This window comes from Scardinius erythrophthalmus (assembly GCF_964197995.2).
Source record: "Scardinius erythrophthalmus genome assembly, chromosome: 18".
In the NCBI taxonomy this organism is placed as follows: domain Eukaryota; kingdom Metazoa; phylum Chordata; class Actinopteri; order Cypriniformes; family Leuciscidae; genus Scardinius; species Scardinius erythrophthalmus.
In genome coordinates this window covers 35,314,370-35,336,672 of record NC_138238.1, presented here as the reverse complement: position 1 = coordinate 35,336,672, position 22,303 = coordinate 35,314,370, and the positions used below count along the sequence as shown (strand labels likewise).

Below are 22,303 nucleotides of genomic sequence, written 5' to 3'. Positions count from 1 at the left end.
CTGCGTTTTGGATAGAAACATAATTGATTACAGCAAACTTCAACCATGATCAAACACGATCAATAAAGATGACACAATGTACAAGAGATATAAATGAATAAAATAAGCTCATACATTCAAGTCAAGATATATTTATTATAGCACTGTATACAATACAGATTGTTTCAAAGCAGCATTACAGAGATAAACAGGAAAATATGATCAATCATGCAATAAATAAAATTCTGCTATAAAGCAGATCTTTAAAAAAGTGTCATTATTCAGCTGAAGTCAGTTCAGTGTTGATTCAGTTTTGTTCAATCACTGTGTAATGTTCATTAATTTTGATATTAGTTCTAAATGCTGTAAGGAGCACTACAGAACACAATTGTGTCATTATTCACTTCATCACTTCATCAATTCAATGTTTCAGTTCCGTGTCAAATGTTGCACAATTAATCAATTATGAAAAAGTGGAATCAGCTATAAAGCAGCTCTGCAGAAAACAGTGGTGTTAGAACAAACTTGACAAGAGAAGAACTGTGATGATAGATAGAGTGGATGTGGCCGCAGATGAAGGTGCTGCGGAGGGCTGTGATGTCACAACTCTGCCATTCAAGGGCTGAACTCCTCTGAAGTTGTTGGTAATCAACACCATACTTGAATTGACCGTTTCTTTGAAATTGAGCATTGTGCTGAAGCTGTTGATCTGTTTGGAGGAATAAATTCAATTGATGAATGTTGTCATCCAGTAATAGACGAATATGATTTTTATAAATTACTCTACTATAGAGTTGCCTTGACGTACCACGTTCTGGCTGACTTTGATGGTATCTTTGAACACAGTCCAGATCACAGCTTCATTGCAGTTGGGTATGGTAAGAGAGCCTTGGTACCGGTAATATTTAGTCCTGTTCACCCCTTCAAGCAGACTGTCCATTGTGGCTGTACTATTGATGACTGAGGATGAATTACCTAAATACACAAAAACATCAAGAGGGTGTAAGGAAACTACTTGGCCGTCTTCAGTTTGTTGTTAAATCATATTGATGATGAAGAGAGATGTTTTAATGGTATGAAGTGCACAAAAGACCCTCCAAACAGTTGATAAAAATGTTTAAAGATTCACTCAAAAATGAAAAACCTGTCATCACTGTCGTTCCAAAACATTCTTCGATATATATTATTTTGTGTTCCAGTAGGGGTGAATAGATTTGGAATGACATGAGGGTCATGAGTAAATTATGACAAAATGTTTGTTTTTGTGTAAGCAATCAATAACAAACTGTTTCTTTACCTGAAAAAGGGATGAATCTCAACAAGTCTGTTAGGTTATCCCATTTATTTGTTAGGTTTTTTGCTCCCTGCTGGATAAATGAAAATATAATACAAACATGAGCCCACAACCAAGCCATACAGTAAATATACTTTAAGGTTTGCGCTTGCCTCTGGATATAATAGACGTGGTCTTGCTCACCTCAATGAAGAAACTGAAAACAGCCAATGCTGTGCTGTCATTAGCAGCAGCAAGAGCAGCTGTCAAATTCCCGTTGTATTTTGAATGGACATTCAGAATTTGCAGCTGAGAAACAGAATCAGACATTTAAAGATAATGCATTTTTGGGATAATGCGGTGCATTTGCAGGGAAAATGAATTAATTCATACCTCCATTGGGTATTGTTTGCCATCCACAGTGTGTTCGGAGCCAGGCGAAGAGCTGCCGTTACCCCAGTGGAGCTTGAGTTGTACGGAATTGTACAGACCGAGAAGATCACCTCCTTGCACTGTCATTTTACTACTATTCAGGGTGACCACCACTGTGAAGACAATGGACATATTAGGCACTGTTTCCACCTGGTATCAAGATGTGTTTTGGTCGATCGGATCACAAGTGGACCACTCTAAGTACAGGTATGAACGGGGTATACAATTTTTTAGCTTGTCCACTTTCTACCACTTCTAGAGGTAGTGGTACTTTTGACCAGATTGCTTTCATAGTCTAAACGCTCATATGGTCGAATGCGTTCGAGCAGCCACAAATTATGCGGCTGTCAGAGCAGAAATTAAATCTGCTGCTCTCTTTATGTTTTTCAGTCGTCCTCGGGCACGTTCATATGTAAATTGTGTGAGCTTATTTTGTCCATTAGATTGAAAGATCTAAAAAATATATACATTTACCTGCTCATAGACCCTCCCCTCAAAGAAATCAGGACAGAAGTGGTTGAAAGTGGACAAAAGAGACGGATTAAAACACCAGGTGTAAACAGGTATGTGTCTCCCTCGTCTACTTGTGATCCGATAGACCAAAACACATCTTAATACCAGGTGAAAACAGGGCATTAGATGCAAGGTTTATACAATACACTGACATTGTGCATCACTGATGCTTGATCTGCACACTACAACCTATTTAGCAAATTTAAGTTCCCTCTATGTAGTTTGTAAGTCTCATGGTACAAACAAAAAGAGGAATCAAACTTTTTATTATACTTTTTAACAGTTTATCACTTAGATCTCTGTGCTTGCACATACTTTTGTACTTTTCTGAGCAATTCTGAAACTTTGTTAGTAGGTGTTCCTCATTTGGGAGCCACTTTGAATAAATCTACTAAATATATGATTTTAGCAACAACAGTATAATTTGTAAAGACAAACAAATCCTGAGAAAAGAAAATCAAGTTTTTCTCTGTAGCAAATGCAGATAATATCAGCTGCATACCAGGGGGCGGTTGCATAAACTGCTTAGACTAGTCTTACAAGTTAGTCATCTTATTTTTCTTTTTTTTCTTTAAGACTGTTCATAACTTTTTAACATCAGTTACATAAAAACGTAAACATACCGAAAAGAAAGACTAACCCTCCCTTGACTAACTGCTAGTGGGTTATGTTAAATCTTAAGACACTGTCTTTACAACATAATGGCTGAGTTTATGCAACTGGCCACAGGAATTCCCAGTGCTCCTTACCAGAGTCCTCTGTGTTAGCGATTCTCATTAAGGTGGAGTTGTCATCAAAACCAGTGAAGTTAAATGAGGTCAGGTTAGCATTTCCCTTAACACTTGCAGTCACGATATTAATGGGAGATTGCCTGGATCCATTGCAGGATTGTGGAGCAATTTGGGACCAGTTTGAAAAACCTATTACAAATCAGGGGTAAAAAAAAAACAAGCTTTAAATATAGAAATGTTTATAATAATATTTATATTGATATTTATGTGGCTATTAAGTTTTAGTGGCATATTTTATAATATAATAAATAAATCACACTTACTGCATGATGGCAGGTTATAGCACCATGCTGTTTAGGATGAAATGACAGCATTAATAAATACAACAAATGAAATGGCAGAATTTCTGATCAAAAGGTTTCAAGAGCCTTCAGTGCCTACTTTAAGAGGATTCATGAAAAATAATGCTAGATATTCATTGAGTAAATGAAGTTGAACTTGAGTTACTCACCCACTGAAGAGCTTTGGCCGTGGACGGAGGGACACAGGAGAGCAGCAAGGCAAGTTACCAGCAAGACAATCATCTAAATCAAACAAGAAATCATTACAATGGAAATCAGTGCTGCTAACAGAATTTAACTTTATTATAAGTGAACTGAATTTGATATGAGAAATGAAATCAATCAGAATAAGATAGTTAAAGTCTTACTGTACCTCTTCAACTTGATTCACCTGTCAGTATTCAGAAAACTGATGAATGGCTTCATTCTCACCTTATATACTCTTCCCAGCTCACCTTTAATACACTCGGATACATTCCGATCAAACGCATGTGATCACACTGCTAGGTGTTATTCATCCTACTTTCCAGTACATGGCTGTCAGTACTTGAATGATCACATTCTTACCTCTCAGCATCACTCCTCTGAGGTCACAATCCTCTTGTGAAAAGCACAGTTCACGATTGTGATGTCCTTTCCAACCCTTGAAAAAAGTCAAAATGTTTATTAGCTGTCGACTTTCAAAAGTTGGCAAAATGACCATATATTTGGATTATATCAACAAATAAACACTTCTGGGTGTTAAATAGCTTTTCATATAAGGTTTCATAAAAACAAGAGTCAATTAGTACTGGAGCAATAACTTCAAACGATAACAGATTTATTGGCACCCCTGGTAAATATAATCAAAGATGGCTGTAAAAAATTAATTTGCATTGTTTATCCTTTTGATCTTTCATTCAATAATTTCACAAAAATCTAACCTTTTATTGAAGTAAAAGAATTGAAAGTAGGGGGTTAATCACATTATGAAATACATGTTTTTCTCCAAAACACTTTGGCCCTAATTATTGGCACCTTTTTATTAAATACTTTTTGCTTTCCTTTTGCCAACATAACAGTTTTAAGTTTTCTCCTATAATGCCTGATGAGTTTGGAGAACACCTGACAAGAGATCAGAGACCATTCCTCCATACAGAATCTCTCCAGATCCTTCAGATTCACAGATCCATGTTGGCGCTTCTTCTCTTCAGTTCAGCCCACTCATGTTCAATAGGGTTCAGGTCAGGGACTAGGAACACATTTTTGTGTTCATTTTGATGTTTGTTTTGGATCGTTGAGCTGATGGAAGATCCAACCGTGGCCCATTATAAGATTTCTAGCAGAGGCAGTCAGGTTTTGATTTTTTAAATCTGTTGGTATTTGCTAGAAATCCATGATACCATGTATCTGAACAAAAAAAAAATAGCCAAGACTCATTAGAAAAACGGTCCTGAGACATAATTTTTGCAAAATGCGAAATACGTTGCGTTGTGCAAGTTTCGCAACAGTTTCAAAGTGAAATGTCCAGTGAGTGGTGCTAAAAGCGTGTTTAGTTTTTTTCCAGAACACATTTTATTACGTTGGAGTTTGTATGCATCTTGAAACGTCTAATGCTCCATTTTAAAATAACGTACACCTACACTAAACCCTAAACCTACCCGATAGTGTTAACAAAAGCAAATGTGACATAACAACACAATCTTAATCGCGGCATTTTAGCTTGTTTTTGAACTCTTGTCTTTGAGCTCTCTTATCGTGACTCGTCTTTCATGGGATTCATGGGATTTTTTTCAACACAGGGTCATTGGAAACACTTATCTGTATCATAATTGTGTATGAAAACGATCAAGTGCTTGCTGTTTTACTGCCTCTAGTGTTCATTTATTTTGGAAACTGCTGTGATTTGTATGTATTGTTAAAATGTTGCCACAGATAAGTTTTTTTTTTGTTGAAAAAAATAGGCCCACAACATTAAAGATCCAGCATCATATTTAACCGTTGACATGGGGTACTTTTTAGCCCTGTTTGCACCAAACCATCTGGTTTGCTGCCAAAAAGCTCCTTTTTTTTTTTTTTTTTTTCATCTGACAATAGAACCCGGTCACTTCTGAAGTCCCAGTCGTGTCTTACAGCTAAATATGCTGGAGTTTGTTTTTGGATGAGCGAGGAGGATTTTTCTTGAAACCCTCCCAAACAACATGTCGTGATGTAGGGTTTGTTTTATTTTTTTAGGCTTTCTGACCCCAAGACTCAACTTATCTCTGCAATTCTCCATCTGTGATCCTTGAAATTTGTGAAGATCAACAATATTTTGTTGTACATTAGAACTACATTCTTAAGTTTTACTGAATGTGATGGATGATTACGGGAATTTGGCCTTTGTGTTTCCTCATTTTTATACTCCTGTGAAACAAGTCATAGCTAGACAATTTCATGTTCCTAGTCAACCTGGTGTGCTAAATTAAAGAAAGAAAGAGAGAAATTAAAGAGAGAAAGAGAGCTCAATAGCCTGTTTTGCCACTGTGAGTCATCCTCGTTGATCATTCTTTATAGGTGACTGTAAAGAGCGTTTCACACAATGTTCAGATGAATGATATCAGTTGATTGGTTTCATAGCTGATTTATATCCTTCTTGTCTGTTTAATTTTTAATTAACCTCTTTAATTTTTATCTTTTGATATTTCTTTCCTTTTTGTTTTGGCCCTTCAAAGAAGTCAATTTTCAACTCGAACTCATGATAAAACGTCATAATTTTACTGGGTGGCAATTTCACAAGAATTTGTATGCTGTGATTCCCACGGAAACATAGAATTTTTAGAAAGATGACAATGGTTAAAGCTCCTATACTTTAGGTACTTTATATTAAGCCAGCATTTATCAATCTAAAGTCACTTTTGACTTTTGTATGAGCTGTACGAGATATCTGAGATACAAAAGCGGTATAGTATATATTACGACATATTCATTCAGTATTCATATACAAAAGGAGGTTTAATTTATCAAGAAAGGAACCACGTTGTCATTATTAATGTGAACACAATCCTTTAGCAGTAATTACAGTTGCTAATTTTAAGGATAAGGACAAAATTCCACAATGCAACTATGTACATTTCCTGAAGAAAGTGTGAGTGATGCTTGCAGTGGCAAACCTCGCCACTCGGTTGCTAGGGTGCTGTACATGATTGCAAACGAGCCAACAACCATGTCTGTACGATGTTGTGGAGCTGAAATATGGCTTCTATGTTGCAATATGGTTGCTAGGTGGGTCTTAACGGTTTCTAGTGAGTGGTTACACAATTACAATGGTGATATTTAGGGCATTGCTAGGCAGTTGCTAGGGTGTTCTGGGTGGTTGCTATGGTGTTGCTAGGGCATTGCTAGGGTGTTCTGGGTGGTTGCTATGGTGTTGCTAGGCGGTTGCTAAGGTATTCTGAGTGGTTGTTAGGGTGTTCTGGGTGGTTGCTAGGGTTTTGGGTGGTTACTAGAGCGTTTCTAGATGGTTGCGCTGGTGTTCAGGGTGGTTGCTATGGTATTTTTGATGTTTGCTATGGTGTTACTTGGTGTTTGGTAGTTGTCACAGATGGTTACAATGGAGTTTTTATAGAGTTCTTAAAATCTTTAGTAAACAAGTGCCTTTAGTACTATGGCCGAATCACAGCCGGGCTAATATACAGCGATATCGGATGGCTACGAGTGTGACATTGCTCATTTAACATTTAGTTATGGTTTGGGGTGGTTGCTAGGGAACTCTTAGTGGTTGCTAAGGTGTGGCTATGAAAATTTTAGGCCCTTTGGTGTCTGTGTGTGTGAAAAGTGACAGTTGGATTTGAATTTCTGAAAATACCATAATGTTAAGTCAATGGGACTTTTTTGGCCACTTTTTCATCCGAACGGGTGTGCGAACATCGTACACCCGATCGCTTAGATATAGCACACCTCTCCTCAAAGAGCCGCACGATTTGACACCTCACTCAAGGGTCTGTGACAAACGGTAAGGGAGGAGTTACGCGCCAAACTCCGGAGTAATAATAATAATTAAAAAAAAAAAGAATAATAATAAGTATGAGCAATAGGGGTTGCACGACTACTGATTTCTGCTAGTCGATTTCTTATCAAAACAATACTCGAGTTACTCGACTACTCGTGGTTCATGCTACTGTAAATGAAAAGACATGAAATAGCTAGATCTTATCAATAAACATTATTAATTCATAGCCTAATGCAACAATTACATAAGTAAACTCTCAAAACATTATAATTATGACATTTCATTTTAATTTTTTCATGTAACAGTCTAAAGCCAAATAAATAGGGTAAACGTACCTATTAAGCTCACCAAAATCTACATTGAGACATTTTTAGTGCACAAGATATTGGTTTTAGTACAAGAAGTTATTTTAAAATAAAATATTAATCTCTCACACTATAATATTTCATTTTATTTTAAATGACAAAAGTATTTCAATTAAGATGTACATTATTAAATATAAAAAGTCTGGCTGTGCTTAATGGGTACATTTTGTACCCTTTAAGCACACCCCTGTTCCCAATAAGCTCACAACAAGTTTTATTAAAAAATCTTGTTTATTTTAAACAACCTTTTTAAGGAATAATTGAAAAAAGTTTTATTTGAAGGTACAGAGTCAATCACAAAAAAACAGAACACTAAAATCAAGCAACAAGGCATTCAATTTGATCAGGTAGCCTATCCTATTCATAGTGACGTGTCATTCAAACTCATTGCAACATCTAGACTAGTCCACGTTCAGCTATGTAACCCATATTGAAAAATCAAATAACAAAACAAACCAATGTGCTCCTTAAAGGGATACTCCACTTTTTTTGGAAATTGGCTCATTTTACAACTCCCCCAGAGTTAAACAGTTGAGTTTTACCGTTTTCGAATCCATTCAGCCGATCTCCGGGTCTGGCTGAATGGATTCGAAAACGGTAAAACTCAACTGTTTAACTCTGGGGGAGTTGTAAAATGAGCCAATTTCCAAAAAAAGCCAATTTCTGTTATCAGCCGGGTCATCTCTCTCAAAAAAATGACCAAAGAGTTTCGATATTTTTCCTATTTAAAACTCGACTCTTCTGTAGTTACATCGTGTAATAAGACCGACGGAAAATGTAAAGTTTAAATTTTCTAGGCTGATATGGCTAGGAACTATACTCTCAAAATCGCACCTTTTCATTTTCCGTCCGTCTTAGTACACGATGTAACTACAGAAGAGTCAAGTTTTAAATAGGAAAAATATCGAAACTCTTTGGTAATTTTTTTGAGAGAGATGCTAATGGTCTTGTCCGGTTCAATTCATTATGCTAAGCTATGCTAAAAGTGGTACCGCCAGACCCGGAGATCGGCTGAATGGATTCGAAAACGGTAAAACTCAACTGTTTAACTCTGGGGGAGTTGTAAAATGAGCTTATTTCCAAAAAAAGTGGAGTATCCCTTTAACTCTCTGGGTCAGAGCTTTCCTGTCTACTCCAAACTTCTTGGACAGATACGACAGGTTTCTGATGGCTCCTTCTTTGTATGACATGCCTCTTTCATCTTTGGGCATACACTATAGTTTCGTCTAGCTTTTGTCATCTTAAGACTGTGAAAATAAGTTTATTAATCATTTTTTTGAAGATTAACATAGTGACAACCATCAGTTAATATTTAAATTCTGATTATTAAGTATTTACATAGACGTTTAATGTGGGTGAGCTTAAAGGGAGCACACACTGTGCTTAATTGGAGCAAAAACATTTTTTTAATTAATAAATATTAAATTTAAATTTAAAGGAAAATATTTAGCTAAATTAATAATCTAGGTAATGTATTAAGTTTATACCAATTTTAATATGAACAACTATTATAGACAATATCTATGAAATTATGCTTTTTCTAATTGATGTCACACTGAAGCTGTGTGATTGTCATAGTAGTGCACCCTTTAAGCTCACCTAACAATAATATGAATTCTTTAAAAATTACAGCAGTTTAAAACCACAGACTATCAATAAAATGTAAAATTATAATATTATGGATTTAAAAGTACAAGCCATTAATTCCTGTGAAGTAATATATTAATGTAGCACACAATCTTATACAGCTAGTAAGCTAGCTATGTTCGTAGCATCTGGGCTATGTTGCTAAAACTATCTTTTAGATCTAACTGTAATTATTTCCCACATCCAGGTTCCAGGTTATAATATTCAAAAGTCTAAACATTAATCTCTTAATTTTGCAATAAGAAGATGTACTTCTTCAAAATAAATGCTTAAACATATAAAAAATGCACATCTGAGGGGCTCCTCTTCTGGTGAAAGTTTTCAGACAGCTTTGAAAATAGCCGCCAGACAGTGTGAACACATGGACACATATATCTCAGTGTGCAATGGTCTGATTGGTTTAAAATTACAGGAGGTATATAGTAACAAACACATCAATTGGTTAATACATCAAATAGGATAATACATTGCTGTTTCTTTTTATAATCTGAGCTCCAAGATGGTAGTGTGCTTAATGGGTACTTGAGCATAATAGGTACGTTTACCCTAGCCGTTCTTGCCTTTCATTTCAGACGGGGCCGTTCACATATCGCGTCTTTTTCGCGCTCAAGGTCGACATTTCAAATGTAGGCGCGCGGCGAGCGCGCTCATAATGGAAGCAACGTGGTGCGCTAGTTTTTCCAGGCGGGTTTTTCCTTCTCATCTCCAGAAATATATCTAGTAGTAAAGCTAGTGCAAGGGCTAGAAATCAATGAATCATGTCATCATGGAGAGCGCAGTTCATGGTTGGTTGCATAGCAACGACAGACGCCACGGGAGCGCAAGCGCTTGTAGGAGACAGTGGCACGGCCGCGCTTTCCACACGTTTTTAGACGCAATATGTGAACGGCCTCTTGCAGAGTTGGCCAATTACTATATTTTTGTCATGCTTGATGAAATACTTCCACACATCTGACGTGTGGTGTCTGTTGGTGACGTTCGCCATTTTTAATTCATTTATGGTTAATGGACGCTCGAGTAGTCGATTGTTTCCGACAGCGTCGACTAGTGGTTGAAGTAGTCGATCTATCGACTACTCGACTAGTCTATGCAAGCCCTAATGAGCAATAACAATAGTAATGCCTTGCCTTTGGCAAGCACCACTAATTATGTTCCACCTCAGACAAATTAGATAAGACACATGCCTTTGGTGTGAGAGACCCGGGTTCGAATCCACTGTGAGACACCAATGTGTCCCTGAGCAAGACACTTAACCCCTAGTTGCTCCAGAGGCGTGCGACCTCTGACATATATAGCAATTATAAGTCGCTTTGGATAAAAGCGTCAGCTAAATGAAATGTAAATGTAAACTTTATTTACACTTTTGTAATATTTTCTTAATTTTTATTTAACCATTGCTGGTCTGGCGTTTGCTGGTCTGTTCTGTGTGAACAGCCCCTTCCTCTCCTCACCACTGCTTCTGTTATCAGCAGGATCTCTACTGTAATTTTGTCTGGATCAATCAGACAATGGTGGTGGAGTTAGTGTTATTAGCCTCTGCCAACAAGGCAGCTATCCGCACTTGGTGCATTAATAAAATAAAAATGAATATGATCAACAGCATGCATGTAACATAACCCCATGAAAAATCTTAATTTTCTACAGCTGGAACCTCATAATGACAGCACAGGTGTTATATGCGGCCCTACAAATATGCACAGAAACTTGTGAGATGAGATGGCTGACACATCTCATTAGTGCCAGCTTCGAGGCTGACAGTCTTAAGATTTACTGTAAGAACATCAGGGCTTCAGGCAAGTGATGTTGGCAGGATGCCACAAGCAGATATTAAAATGCCTGTTGTCATGTGATATTGTGCGCAACATTAGTAAGCAGTTCCAGTGCACTACGAGCTCTATAGTCACTGGACTTCAGGTCAGGACTGCTGAAAGCAGAGCTCAAATCAGTCAAAAGCTTCTTTTTTTCTCTCATTGTTCTCAATACCTAGTGCGTTCTCACATTTTTTTTAGAATTTATTTGGAAGCTAAGATAAAATCCAGTGGAGTTGGAATTGTCTGGTGAATTTATTTTCACAAAGTAATTTTAAATTTGACAGAGAGAGCGTTATTGCATAAATGTGTATCTCGTTTGGGTGAACTAGTTTTTCATGCTATCATAAAGTTTTTAAATACTTTTTTATTCGCCAATTGTTTTTTTTATTACTTTTGTAAAATTGTCAAATTTGTAAGCCCCAAAGTTATTTTGAAAAGGACTCATTTCCTCCGAGGATTCACACCAAAAGCCAACAAGCTTGTGCTATGATGTAGATTCAGGATCTACCAGCAGGGTCTAAGAGGAAACGCTAACCGATTCCTGACCCGCTGTTCTGGATGAAGGCGGGAGAAAATTTTTATGGGTTGTTTATCTTAATGAGCACTATCCCCACTATCCCCCCTTTTTTTTTTTTTTTTTTTACTTCATTCCTTTTTTAATGCCATACTTTTGTTTTATACCCTTTTAATTGTTTCCCAGCTTGTCTTGTTTTGTGGGGTTTCTGATTCTTGTTTTTCAAGGGACACTTCCTGTTGAGTTTCTTTCCAACATACCTCGATCAACAAATAAACAAATACATATTTGTAAGTTTCAGCCAGAGCATAAAAACTAAGATCTGAAATTCCAAGAATGAGGAAACCTGTTATTTCATGATGACATGGGGGGCTTTTTGGACTGACAAAGAAGATTGGTTGGACTTGAATATGCCCAGAACATATACTTTCATAATAATAACATTTTTATGCCCTTCATGTCAGTTTTTTTTTTTTATGTCAGAGTCAGCATTTACAGCAACTGGATTGCTGCCAAATAAAAGACACTCAGTGGCACTTTTGGCACCTAGCACTAGTGTCAGTGTAGATGCTTTGGGAGTGAGAATGTGTTTAAACCTATAGGATGAAAAAATTAAATAAAACACGAAGTATACATTTACACCAAGTGCAAATAGGCTTGTGATTCAATGGTCCTTTAATATAGACAGCCACTTGATTTTTATTCCTGAATGAATCATGTTTTGGTCGATGACTTAATGACTCATTAATCAAAACAATGACTTGCTGCCACCTTCTGGTTACTTTCATATGACTTTCATAATCCAATTATTGTTTCATTTTGTCACTTATTTTATATTCCTGAATGCAACTTCATATGCAGCTTCTGTGCCACTTCTGCAGTGCAAAGATGGCTTTGGCTGATACTAATTTAATTGGTAACAGAATTTTATTCTAATTTGATTGACTAAATTTAAGAATTTTACATTACAGATGGCATATATATTCAAAAAGGTTAGAAAATACCCATGAAAATCAAATAGAGGGGCCCCTTATGGGGAAATTCATATAGACATACTATTTTTATCTCTGGCTTTATTTTTCAAAGTGATATTTCAGGGTTTTGTTATCTTCTTTCTCTTTTCTCTATCTTCTTTTCCCTTTTTAATATGTGTCAGACGAGTTCACCTTCTTCATCAAATCACTACGTCAAATTCACATTTCAATATGTCAATCACTGAAATAACAGTGCCACTTTCAGGATCAAATAGCATGTAGCCCATTATATACATGTGCAGGGTTGGGGAGTAGGCTGGCTAACGGAATACATGTAGCCTAACGGCGTTATGTAATCAGGATACAAAAATCCAGTAACTGTAATCCGTTACAGTTACGTCAAAAAAACGTAGTAATCAGATTATAGTTGCATTTTGAAAAAAGGGGGAATACTTTCAGGATTACAATGGTTTCATTTAAAACTAAATAAATACGTATTTTGGTATAATAACACTATATTATGCTTGATTAGGCTATACAGTAGTTCCTGGTTCTGTTGCCAGTGATGACTCTTGCGCTGGTGCATGCATAAGATTGAATCACTGCTGCTAGTGGAAACGATGCTGCCTGCAGGTAAATCGCTTTTAATTCGCCAGCAGCCATATCACCCTGTAGCCCAAGACTGGTTGCCCACTGAAGCTAAGCAGGGCTGAGCCTGGTTAGTACCTGGATGGGAGACCTCCTGAGAAAAACCAGGTTGCTGCTGGAAGAGGTGTTAGTGAGGCCAGCAGGGGGTGCTCACCCTGTGGTCTGTGTGGGTCCTAACGCCCCAATGTAGTGACAGGGACACTATACTGTCAAAGACCACCGTCCTTCTTCGGATGAGACGTTAAACCGAGGTCCTGACTCTCTGTGGTCATTAAGAATTCCATGGCATTTCTCGTAAAGAGTAGGGGTGTAACCCCGGTGTCCTGGCCACATTCCACCCGTTGGCCCTTACCAATCATGGCCTCCTAATAATCCCCTTACATTGAATTGGCTCTATCACTCTCTCTCCTCTCTCCACCTATATATAGCTGGTGTGTGGTGAGCGCACTGGCGCTGTTGTTCTGTGGCTGCCGTCGCATCATCCAAGTGGATGCTGCACACTGGTGGTGGTTGAGGAGAGACCCCTGATATGATTGTAAAGCGCTTTGGGTGTACAGTAGTACATATGAAAGCGCTATATAAATGCCTCATTCTATTCTATTCTATTCTATTCTTAATTTATGGAAACTCCGCTGCCATTTTGTAGAAACTAGGAGAGTAGCTTTTTTAGTACCCAAAATGTCCTTTCTTAATCTTTTCTCACTTAACGGGATGTTCGCTTTCTAGGTAACGTAGGAACTCCCACTGCCAACGCCCCAAGTTCAGTCAGGCAAATTAAGAAAGATCACGGCTTTAGTCAACATGTAGGCCCATTTTAAAATAAACTAATATGTAGATTGTGTAAAAAAATTTAAATGTTGTGTTTTTATTTTTTTTAGTTAAAGGGGGGGTGAATTACTGTTTCATGCATACTGAGTTTTTTACACTGTTAAAGAGTTGGATTCCCATGCTAAACATGGTCAAAGTTTCAAAAGTTAAGTTGTACGTTTGAAGGAGTATTTTTGTTCCAAAAATTGTCCTTCCGGTTTGTCACAAGTTTCGGAAAGTTTTTTTCGAGTATGGCTCTGTCTGACGTAAGAGAGGGCGGAATTTCCTTATATGGGTCCTAAGGGCACTTCTCCGGTAAGATCGCGGGCGCGCGCGCACTCGTAAAACAAAGCAAGAGAGTGAAAGCAGTTCGCCATCAAAGCGCCCTGCCCGGCTTTTGGGAAGTCAATGTCACCAAAGAAGTGTGTTTTTAGTTGCCAGGGCAAGACAACCCTGCACAGATTCCCAAAGAACCCGGCGTTAAGGCACCAGTGGATGGAGTTTGTTTTCCTGAGCATAAACGTTGTGTAAGACTGTTGTTCCCTGCATTTCGACGATGATTGTTTTATAAACAAAGCCCAGATCGTCTAGCTAATGCTTAAGGATCGAGCAGGATCGAGCAGTCACAATGATAAAGGTTCGCGGACGTGCGTTGGAACGGTGAGTAAAACTGTTGAACAAATGTCTCTGTGTGTTGTTAGCTCGGCGCGTTAGCACAGCTTTAGCTTCGCCCACACGGCCCGCCCCCAGCCGCTCGTTTTTTTCCGGAAAGACTCGGTACAGCCTATCTTTCAATTAAAAATATAATAAAACAAAAGACTTTTTGGAGATATGAAGGATGCAATATTACTCTATAGGTACTCAAGATTAACAGGAGATTGAGTGAAAATGAGCATTTCACCCCCCCTTTAAAAATTAGTTAAAAATAAAACTAAATAATCTGTAATACAATACATTAGCCACTAGATGTCTGTATAGCCCTTTACATAAATATATATTCAGGCCTGTGTGTACATTTTGCAAATATTGTAGGCCTACACTGGACCAAATTCTTAATACTTTTTTTTTGTTTTTTTGTATAATATTTCTTCTTGCTTGACTTTATTTATATACGTGGCCTTGAAGTAATCCAAAAGTAATCAGTTACATTACTTTCATATTATAGTACTTGGATTATGTTACTGAATACTTTTTTATGAAGTAATTTGTAACTGTAACGGAATACATTTTTAAAGTAACCCTCCCAAGCCTGTACATGTGTAACATGGCAGAGGGATAATGGCATATACATTTGTATAAAGTTCTCTCTGGAAAAAAAACAACAACCTCAAAGTAAAATAATAACCAAAACAATAGATGTGCTACGACAGCAAGGCTTTACTGATATGAAATAATGTCATAGGCCTATACATCTTTTCATTTCTGTCATATCATTTCAACTCCATCCCTTGACCAAAACTTGGCATGTCTAAAATAAAAGTTACGACTGCTACGCATTTATACTTAAATCACAACTAAAAAGCATTCAAATCTTAGATGTTTACTACGATCGTTCTATTATCTATTGAATCCCACAATGATATTTAAAATATATAAAATCATCATTTATTGGGTAGGGAGGTGACTGTCCCGAACCCGAACCCCTAAATTTTAACCTGTGACAATGATATTGAAAGAATGTTTGCTATTTATTTCCAATGTTGTTTTTAAAAATAACTCTTTGATTTTTGAAAAATATTTATTTAATATTTCTTTGTAAATCATGAAACTTTATGTTAAAAAAATTCTCCCGCATATGTACGTTTTGGTCCATTGTCCGAGACTGACTACATTTTTGATCAGGAATTATTCCTGTGTCCCTCTCTCTCATACATGGTGAGTATATAGGCCCCATCATTTTGAGGTAAATGTGTTCAAAAGTCTTAAAATCGGTGTGTAACTTTAAGGAACGTCACTACCAAACACCTTTTTACTCCAATTAAGCAAACTTTTTTGGGTGTTATTTCATAACATTTTGTTTTAATGTGTGAACAACTGTTCAAAACTTTGCTAGGTAACCATGTACTAATTAGCATCTTTGAGCTAGTTTCTAAAGTATCAAAAAATGTCATTACCGAAAATGTCACGACCGAAACGTGGTGAAGTTTTGGTTGTGACATCATTGTTTTTTGGGTGTTATCCAATAAAATTTTGTTTTTGTGTGTGTAGAAATGTTCAGAACTGTGCTAGCTAACCACGTGCTGATTAGCATCAAAGTATATTCAAACTAATGAATCCTTAAAGCTCCAGTATGCGACTTTGGTATTTGACCACAAGAGGGCGCAGTTTCCAACAATAACAAAGGCGAAGCTTGATGACGCTATGAAGGAGGTGATCACGGATGAGGTAATTTATTCGTTTTTGTATTACCTGTATGTCTGATCGTATTATTTTATGTCATCATAATTAATGAACTGCAAGGAACGTGAAATGTTATGATATATTATCCCGTTACAACATACAGCTATTTGTCAAATGATTTGTTTGGTTAATGTTGTGCAGTTTTACGTTTTTATGGTTAATGCCGTGTTGTTTAACGTGTTCAAACCAATATCTAAAAGTAAATTTGAACGAACATTTGCAAGTAATGACTAAATATATTTTTTTAACATCATATCCGATTGTATTTAATTGTAGGCTACTGCCATAATCTCGGTCACCACACGTGATAAAAAGCCTTACCAAAGTACAAAGAGCAATATAACTTTGTTTATAAGTGCTATTATTGACAGTTGCATGTCTTACCTGTCTATCAATACACTCGCGAGAGAGTCTCTGTCAAGATAGTCGCGCAGCTCTCTCCATCTCGAAAACGCCTGGCCGATATTTATCCGGGTTTTATTCCTCCGTTTGTCACACAGTCCGCGACTCCGCGTGTATCCGAATATGGACGCTTTCGTTTTGTTGGCACTTAAATACTCGCCAAAGAGTTCGTGATCCATAACAGCTAGTATAACCATACAGTCTATAGCTATAACGCTTTAACCACCACTTCCGCATTTGACCATGCGATATTCCGGTGTGGTGGGTCATATTTTTTATTTTATTCTTTTTTTATTCTTTGTCAGACGTCTTTATTGTTTATTGTGATAAGAAAAAAAAAAAAAACTCAAAAAAGTTGTTGTAAAAAAAAAAAAAAAAAAAATCCGGTGTGGTGGAATATCCGATCACATGGTCCACACCGGAAAACAATGATAGAGCGGATATTGCGTCACTGAGGCGCGACATTTCTTTTCCGGGACGGCCAGTTATTTAAAATCGGAATTTCTCTGAAATAAAAAATCTTTGGAGACTTTTGAGATATTGTAAGTACACAACTGGAGGAAATATATCACACTGTGCAAGTTATTTTCGGAAATTTTATTACAAAATTCCTACATATTGGAGCTTTAACTTTGAAATCAATATGATAAACCTTATGCCTTTTACAAAGAAAGATTGGATTCAAAATACTCTTAAAATTGCAATGGTTATTGATTTACAGTACATGTGAAAACTTTTTAATAAAATAGTAAAGAATATATTTGCATGGTAGATGTAAACAAAATCTTAACAATCGTTCTTATTAAGTTAATTATTATTGTGTTTCAGTAGTGACTAGAAATGTCTACCTTGGATATTATACAATTTGCATACATACACAATTTGTGGTAAAAGAAACATTTTTTTCTTTTCAAGATATTTCCAACTCTGACTTTGAACCAATTCAGAAGGAAAAATGTATAAAATAAAAAAGAAGTAGAATCAATGAATTATGAATCAGTTACTGCCATTGTAAGAGTTATTCTTGTATAGCCATATTATCATTAGAAAAGTAACTGAATCATATTTCAAGTAGCCTATTTTAAAATATAATTTAATTACAAGTGGCAATTACCCAGTACTGCAAGCCATTATTAAGTCTGATTGTTTGATGAGAAAGAGATGACTAGCAATAAATAATGAGATTAAAATAAGTGTGTCTCAAAGCACAGTAGGCTATGTTGAAAAGTGTAGAAGTCCCCGGATGGTCTACTTCACCAGATTTTATGTATCCATTGACACTCTGAGGCTAATATTGCCAACAACCCATTGCGCTTTGGAGAAAGGACTACAAACACGAGTAAAAAAACAAGTTTTTTTTTGTTTGTTTGTTTTTTTAAATACAAAACATATGGCGGATATGCGCAACCGACGAGATAAAGGGTTGAGTGACTAATCAAAGTTTAACCTGATATTAATGTTATCCGTGTTATATTTCATCTGCAATAACAACTTGGACTTTTATAAAGATCTGTTTTGGGCATTAACTTTTAAATACATCATTATGCATTAATATGAGGAGAGTTGTCCGCATGAAAGACCCGCGACTGCAGATCAACGTGCTTCTGCATTTCTCTCTTATAAGACAGGAAATGAAACTCATTGGAGCAATGGAGAAGTACTCACATAGCTGTGTCTCTTGCCGGCCCCAGCAAACTCCAGCTCTCTAGGCGTCTGTGGGGTGTTCGGAGGAGTGCTGTGTGCTGTCCCAGTGACTGACCATGGCTGTGCTGAAGTTATCGCCCAGGGCCGCTGAGGGGTATGTGTCTCGCGTGGACCCACACTGACACAGACCACCATTGCTACAAAACAACAGATGGATCAGAGGGAATCTAACAAGACATACTGAAAACTCACCAAGTCAGACATCTTACCTGAAAGAGTCCTCCACACATGTTGTGCACACTTTCTTTTAAAGAAATCTGAAACCTCTAAAATCAACAACACATGGCTTACCTTAAATTAATGATACTGTAGAACAGTCTTGGACGTATGGTGGCAGTCACCAACTTACAAGATAAAGTTGCTATATTAATGCAATTTGCAATGCAATTTGTAACTCTTTATCTGTTATGTTTTGCGCAAAGGAAGGTTAGAATGAGAATCAATCACAATGCTAAGGTAAACGGCTCACTTTACCCCCAACTCCTCTTGTAATTCCATCATTAATAATGCCTCATTAATTATTTTGATCATGAACTTGTGGGCTTTATGTTTAGTTTCCCCGTGACAGTGCACTGACCAAAGCAAAGTTAGATACATATTGTAGAACATCTTTAAATTACTTACATATTTATTTATGTATTTACCATACCCATACACCCATGCAGATGTTAATACTCAACAGATTTGGTATATGAACTTGTAAATGACCAAAACCAATGTTGTCATTAATGACTGAGATTACTATTTATTAGACTATAACTATTCATATTTAGATGTAGGCCTAGGCCTATTTACACTGCAATTAGAGTTGTATGAATACGTTTTTTAAAAGTGTTTTAAATAATTTAATATAGAAATATGAATGGTTTGAAACAGGGCCGGAGTGGGGCCACTTTTCAGCCCGGGAGTTTCAGGCCCAAGACCGGCCCACTTTTTCCATGGTGGAATTCCAAATTAGCACTTTTTTAAAATTGGATAAATGAAGCAACAGTTCAGCTCGTACTATTGTGTAGTTAGTATTAATACCATGGGTTAACAAATAATGTAAAGGTTAAATAATAATTCACTTAGACTTTATAAGAAGCATAAGAAGCAATTGCAACTTTTTCACACAATTCTGACGTTATATTTCGCAATTCTGACTTTATATTTCGCAATTCTGACTTTATAACACGCAATTGCTACTTTATATCACACAATTCTGACTTTATATCTTGCAGTTCTGACTTTATAAGCAATTGCGACTTTATTTCACACAATTCTGACTTTATAATTTGCAATTCTGACTTTATAACACGTTTTATGATTTTATATCACACAATTCTGACTCTATATCTGGCAGTTCTGACTTTATAAGCAATTGCGACTTTATATCACACAATTCTGACTTTATATTTCGCAATTGTGACTTTATAACACGTTTTATGACTTTATATCACACAATTCTGACTCTATATCTTGCAGTTCTGACTTTATAAGCAATTGCGACTTTATTCAGGCAGTTCTGATTTTACATCTTGCAATTCTGACTTTATAAGAAGCAATTGCGACTTTATATCACGCAATTCTGACTCTATATCTCACAATTCTTTATAACACGCAATTGCAACTTTATTTCAGGCAATTCTGACTTAATATCTCACAATTCTGACTTTTTAACACGCAATTGCGACTTTATTTCAGGCAATTCTGACTTTATATCTCGCAATTCTGAGAAAAAAATTCAGATTTGCCAGATGTAAACTCGAGATAAAAAGTCGCAATTATCTTTTAAAATGTTTTATTCTGTGGCGGAAACAAAGCTTCCATAGCTTACCTCCTGGCCTCTTCCTCCCATCCATCCTCCCTGACGTGTACCGTTACGGGTAGTCTCAGCCTCAGACGTCACGCCCACGGAACGTTGGCTAAACGTCTGATGCATATGGCACACTTTTCTGGAAACACTTCAGGAGTTTCGAAGTCACGACCTGATTGGTTGAATTCTACAGGATGTCCGCGAGACGCGTGTGTCACGTTCTTTAACGGTCCGTCTGGTAACAAATGCCGTGACGCCAAAACCCCTCGTGGAAGAAGAAAGCCGTTGTGTTTACAACTGAGACAAATGAGCGCTTACCAGGATCAACTAAACGCTGGATTTTCAAAGTATGTGAAGTTTGTGGCTCCATTGTTGCAGTAAACTTGCACAACGTTCTTGAATAAATAATTTATTAAATGCGAGCCGGTCTGTTATTGTAGGGACATCGACATTATATTGGCACAGCCCCTAAACATGACGCGGAACAAAACGAACTGTGATTGGTTGCGTTATATGTCAGTCAAACGTCCTCTTGGCCAAGAAAAGCTGCGATAAATTCCAGACCTTCTGCCGTCAGTCTGAAGGTCTGGCTACGCGAGACTACGTTACGGGGGACTCATAAATTTTGGGGCATCTCGCCCGGGGGGCGGGGTTACGTCCTGCGTCACATCTCTAATGCGGGTTCTCGTCGACCAGGGTCAGCGCGCACACAGGCAGGCACAGAACTAGCTAGCGAACCTAGGTCTTAAATCTAATAAGTTATGTTTTTTACAACACGTTTTTGATGGAAAAGTGATGTTTAATTTCCATAGTCTTTGTTTTGAACGAAAGCGAAATCAGGAATCGCGGTCTTTCAGTTTGTTTATCGTTGCCTAGCTACCAAGGGTTGTACAAGATGTTTTTTTTTATTGCATTACAATATAAATCAATGCAATGGAAATAACACAAAACAATGAACATGAACATGTGGGGATACAGAGAAAATGAAAGTAAATAATAACAGTAAATAAAATACAATTACAATTTACATAAAACTTGTTCTATAATACAGGATGTTTTCAAAGCTTTTTTATTGGAGGGGATTTTTTGAAGTGAAGACAATAATAACTAAATAATAAGCAAAAATTTTGCAACTAGGTTTGAATTTAAGGTATCTTGCTTTGTGGATGTGGTATTTTCCCATCATACAGAACAAGTTTAATATATCATCTAGCTTTTTATTTTCAGAGCCATCAGAGTGAAAAATAACCGTACTGACAGAAATATTACATAACTGATGAAATGCAAGAAATATGGAAGCTGAAATTTGAAGCCAAAATTGTTTAGTATAAGAACATAAGTAAAATAAGTGTAAAATAGATTCTTCCTCCTCTTGGCAAAAAGAGCATAGTGGGGAAATATTACTGTAAAATTTACTTAGATATTTATTACAAGGGTAATAACGGTGAATATTTTTAAAATGGATTTCTTCTATTTTATTATGAAACAAAAATTTGTTTGGCACTGTCCATACCTTATGAAAAGTGATATTTGGTAAAAGCGCTAACCATTTCGGTTGTACAAGATGTGCTGTAGCCTTAATTACAGTGGCCAAGTCGCGTTTCATATTAACAGATGAATAGGCTTCGCTCAGTTTAAATACATCCAACCTGAAATGTCTCTTACAAACTATGATGGGACAATGAATCAATACACTGACATGGCAATGCTAGACAGATAGTCTACTTTGTTTGCACAGTCCTACCGTGATTTTCAGGTTGGATGTATTTAATAAACTGAGCGAAGCCTATTCATCTGTTAATATGAAACGCGACTTGGCCATTGTAAATAATTAAGGCTACAGCACATCTTGTACAACTTAAACCCTTGGTAGCTAGGTAACGATAAACAAACTGAAAGACCGCAATTCCTGATTTCGCTTTCGTTCACTAAACAAAGACTATGGAAATTAAACATCACTTTTCCATCAAAAAACGTGTTGTAAAAAACATAACTTA

At 36.8% G+C, this 22,303-nt stretch overlaps 1 protein-coding gene across 4 annotated transcripts; it reads right to left on the bottom strand.

Annotated features, from left to right (window-relative positions):
• Window positions 1-117: 117 nt before the first annotated feature.
• LOC308707338 (carbonic anhydrase 4-like) lies at window positions 118-20,941 on the bottom strand. Of its 4 annotated transcripts, none has more exons than XM_081393729.1 (12): window positions 20,328-20,941; window positions 18,473-18,648; window positions 3,837-3,912; window positions 3,643-3,734; window positions 3,440-3,512; window positions 3,252-3,278; window positions 2,947-3,117; window positions 1,646-1,797; window positions 1,457-1,561; window positions 1,277-1,346; window positions 788-954; window positions 118-688 (listed from the first exon to the last, which is right to left on the bottom strand). In XM_081393729.1, exons 5-12 carry the CDS (start codon window positions 3,510-3,512, stop codon window positions 494-496), a joined length of 960 nt encoding a protein of 319 aa, XP_081249855.1. In that variant the 5' UTR covers window positions 3,643-3,734; window positions 3,837-3,912; window positions 18,473-18,648; window positions 20,328-20,941; the 3' UTR covers window positions 118-493. The 4 variants fall into 4 exon arrangements, with proteins under 4 accessions (XP_081249855.1, XP_081249854.1, XP_081249852.1 ...); XM_081393728.1 differs by having other exon boundaries at window positions 3,643-3,724; window positions 20,328-20,417; XM_081393726.1 differs by having other exon boundaries at window positions 3,643-3,912; window positions 20,328-20,397.
• Between the last annotated feature and the right edge of the window lie 1,362 nt (window positions 20,942-22,303).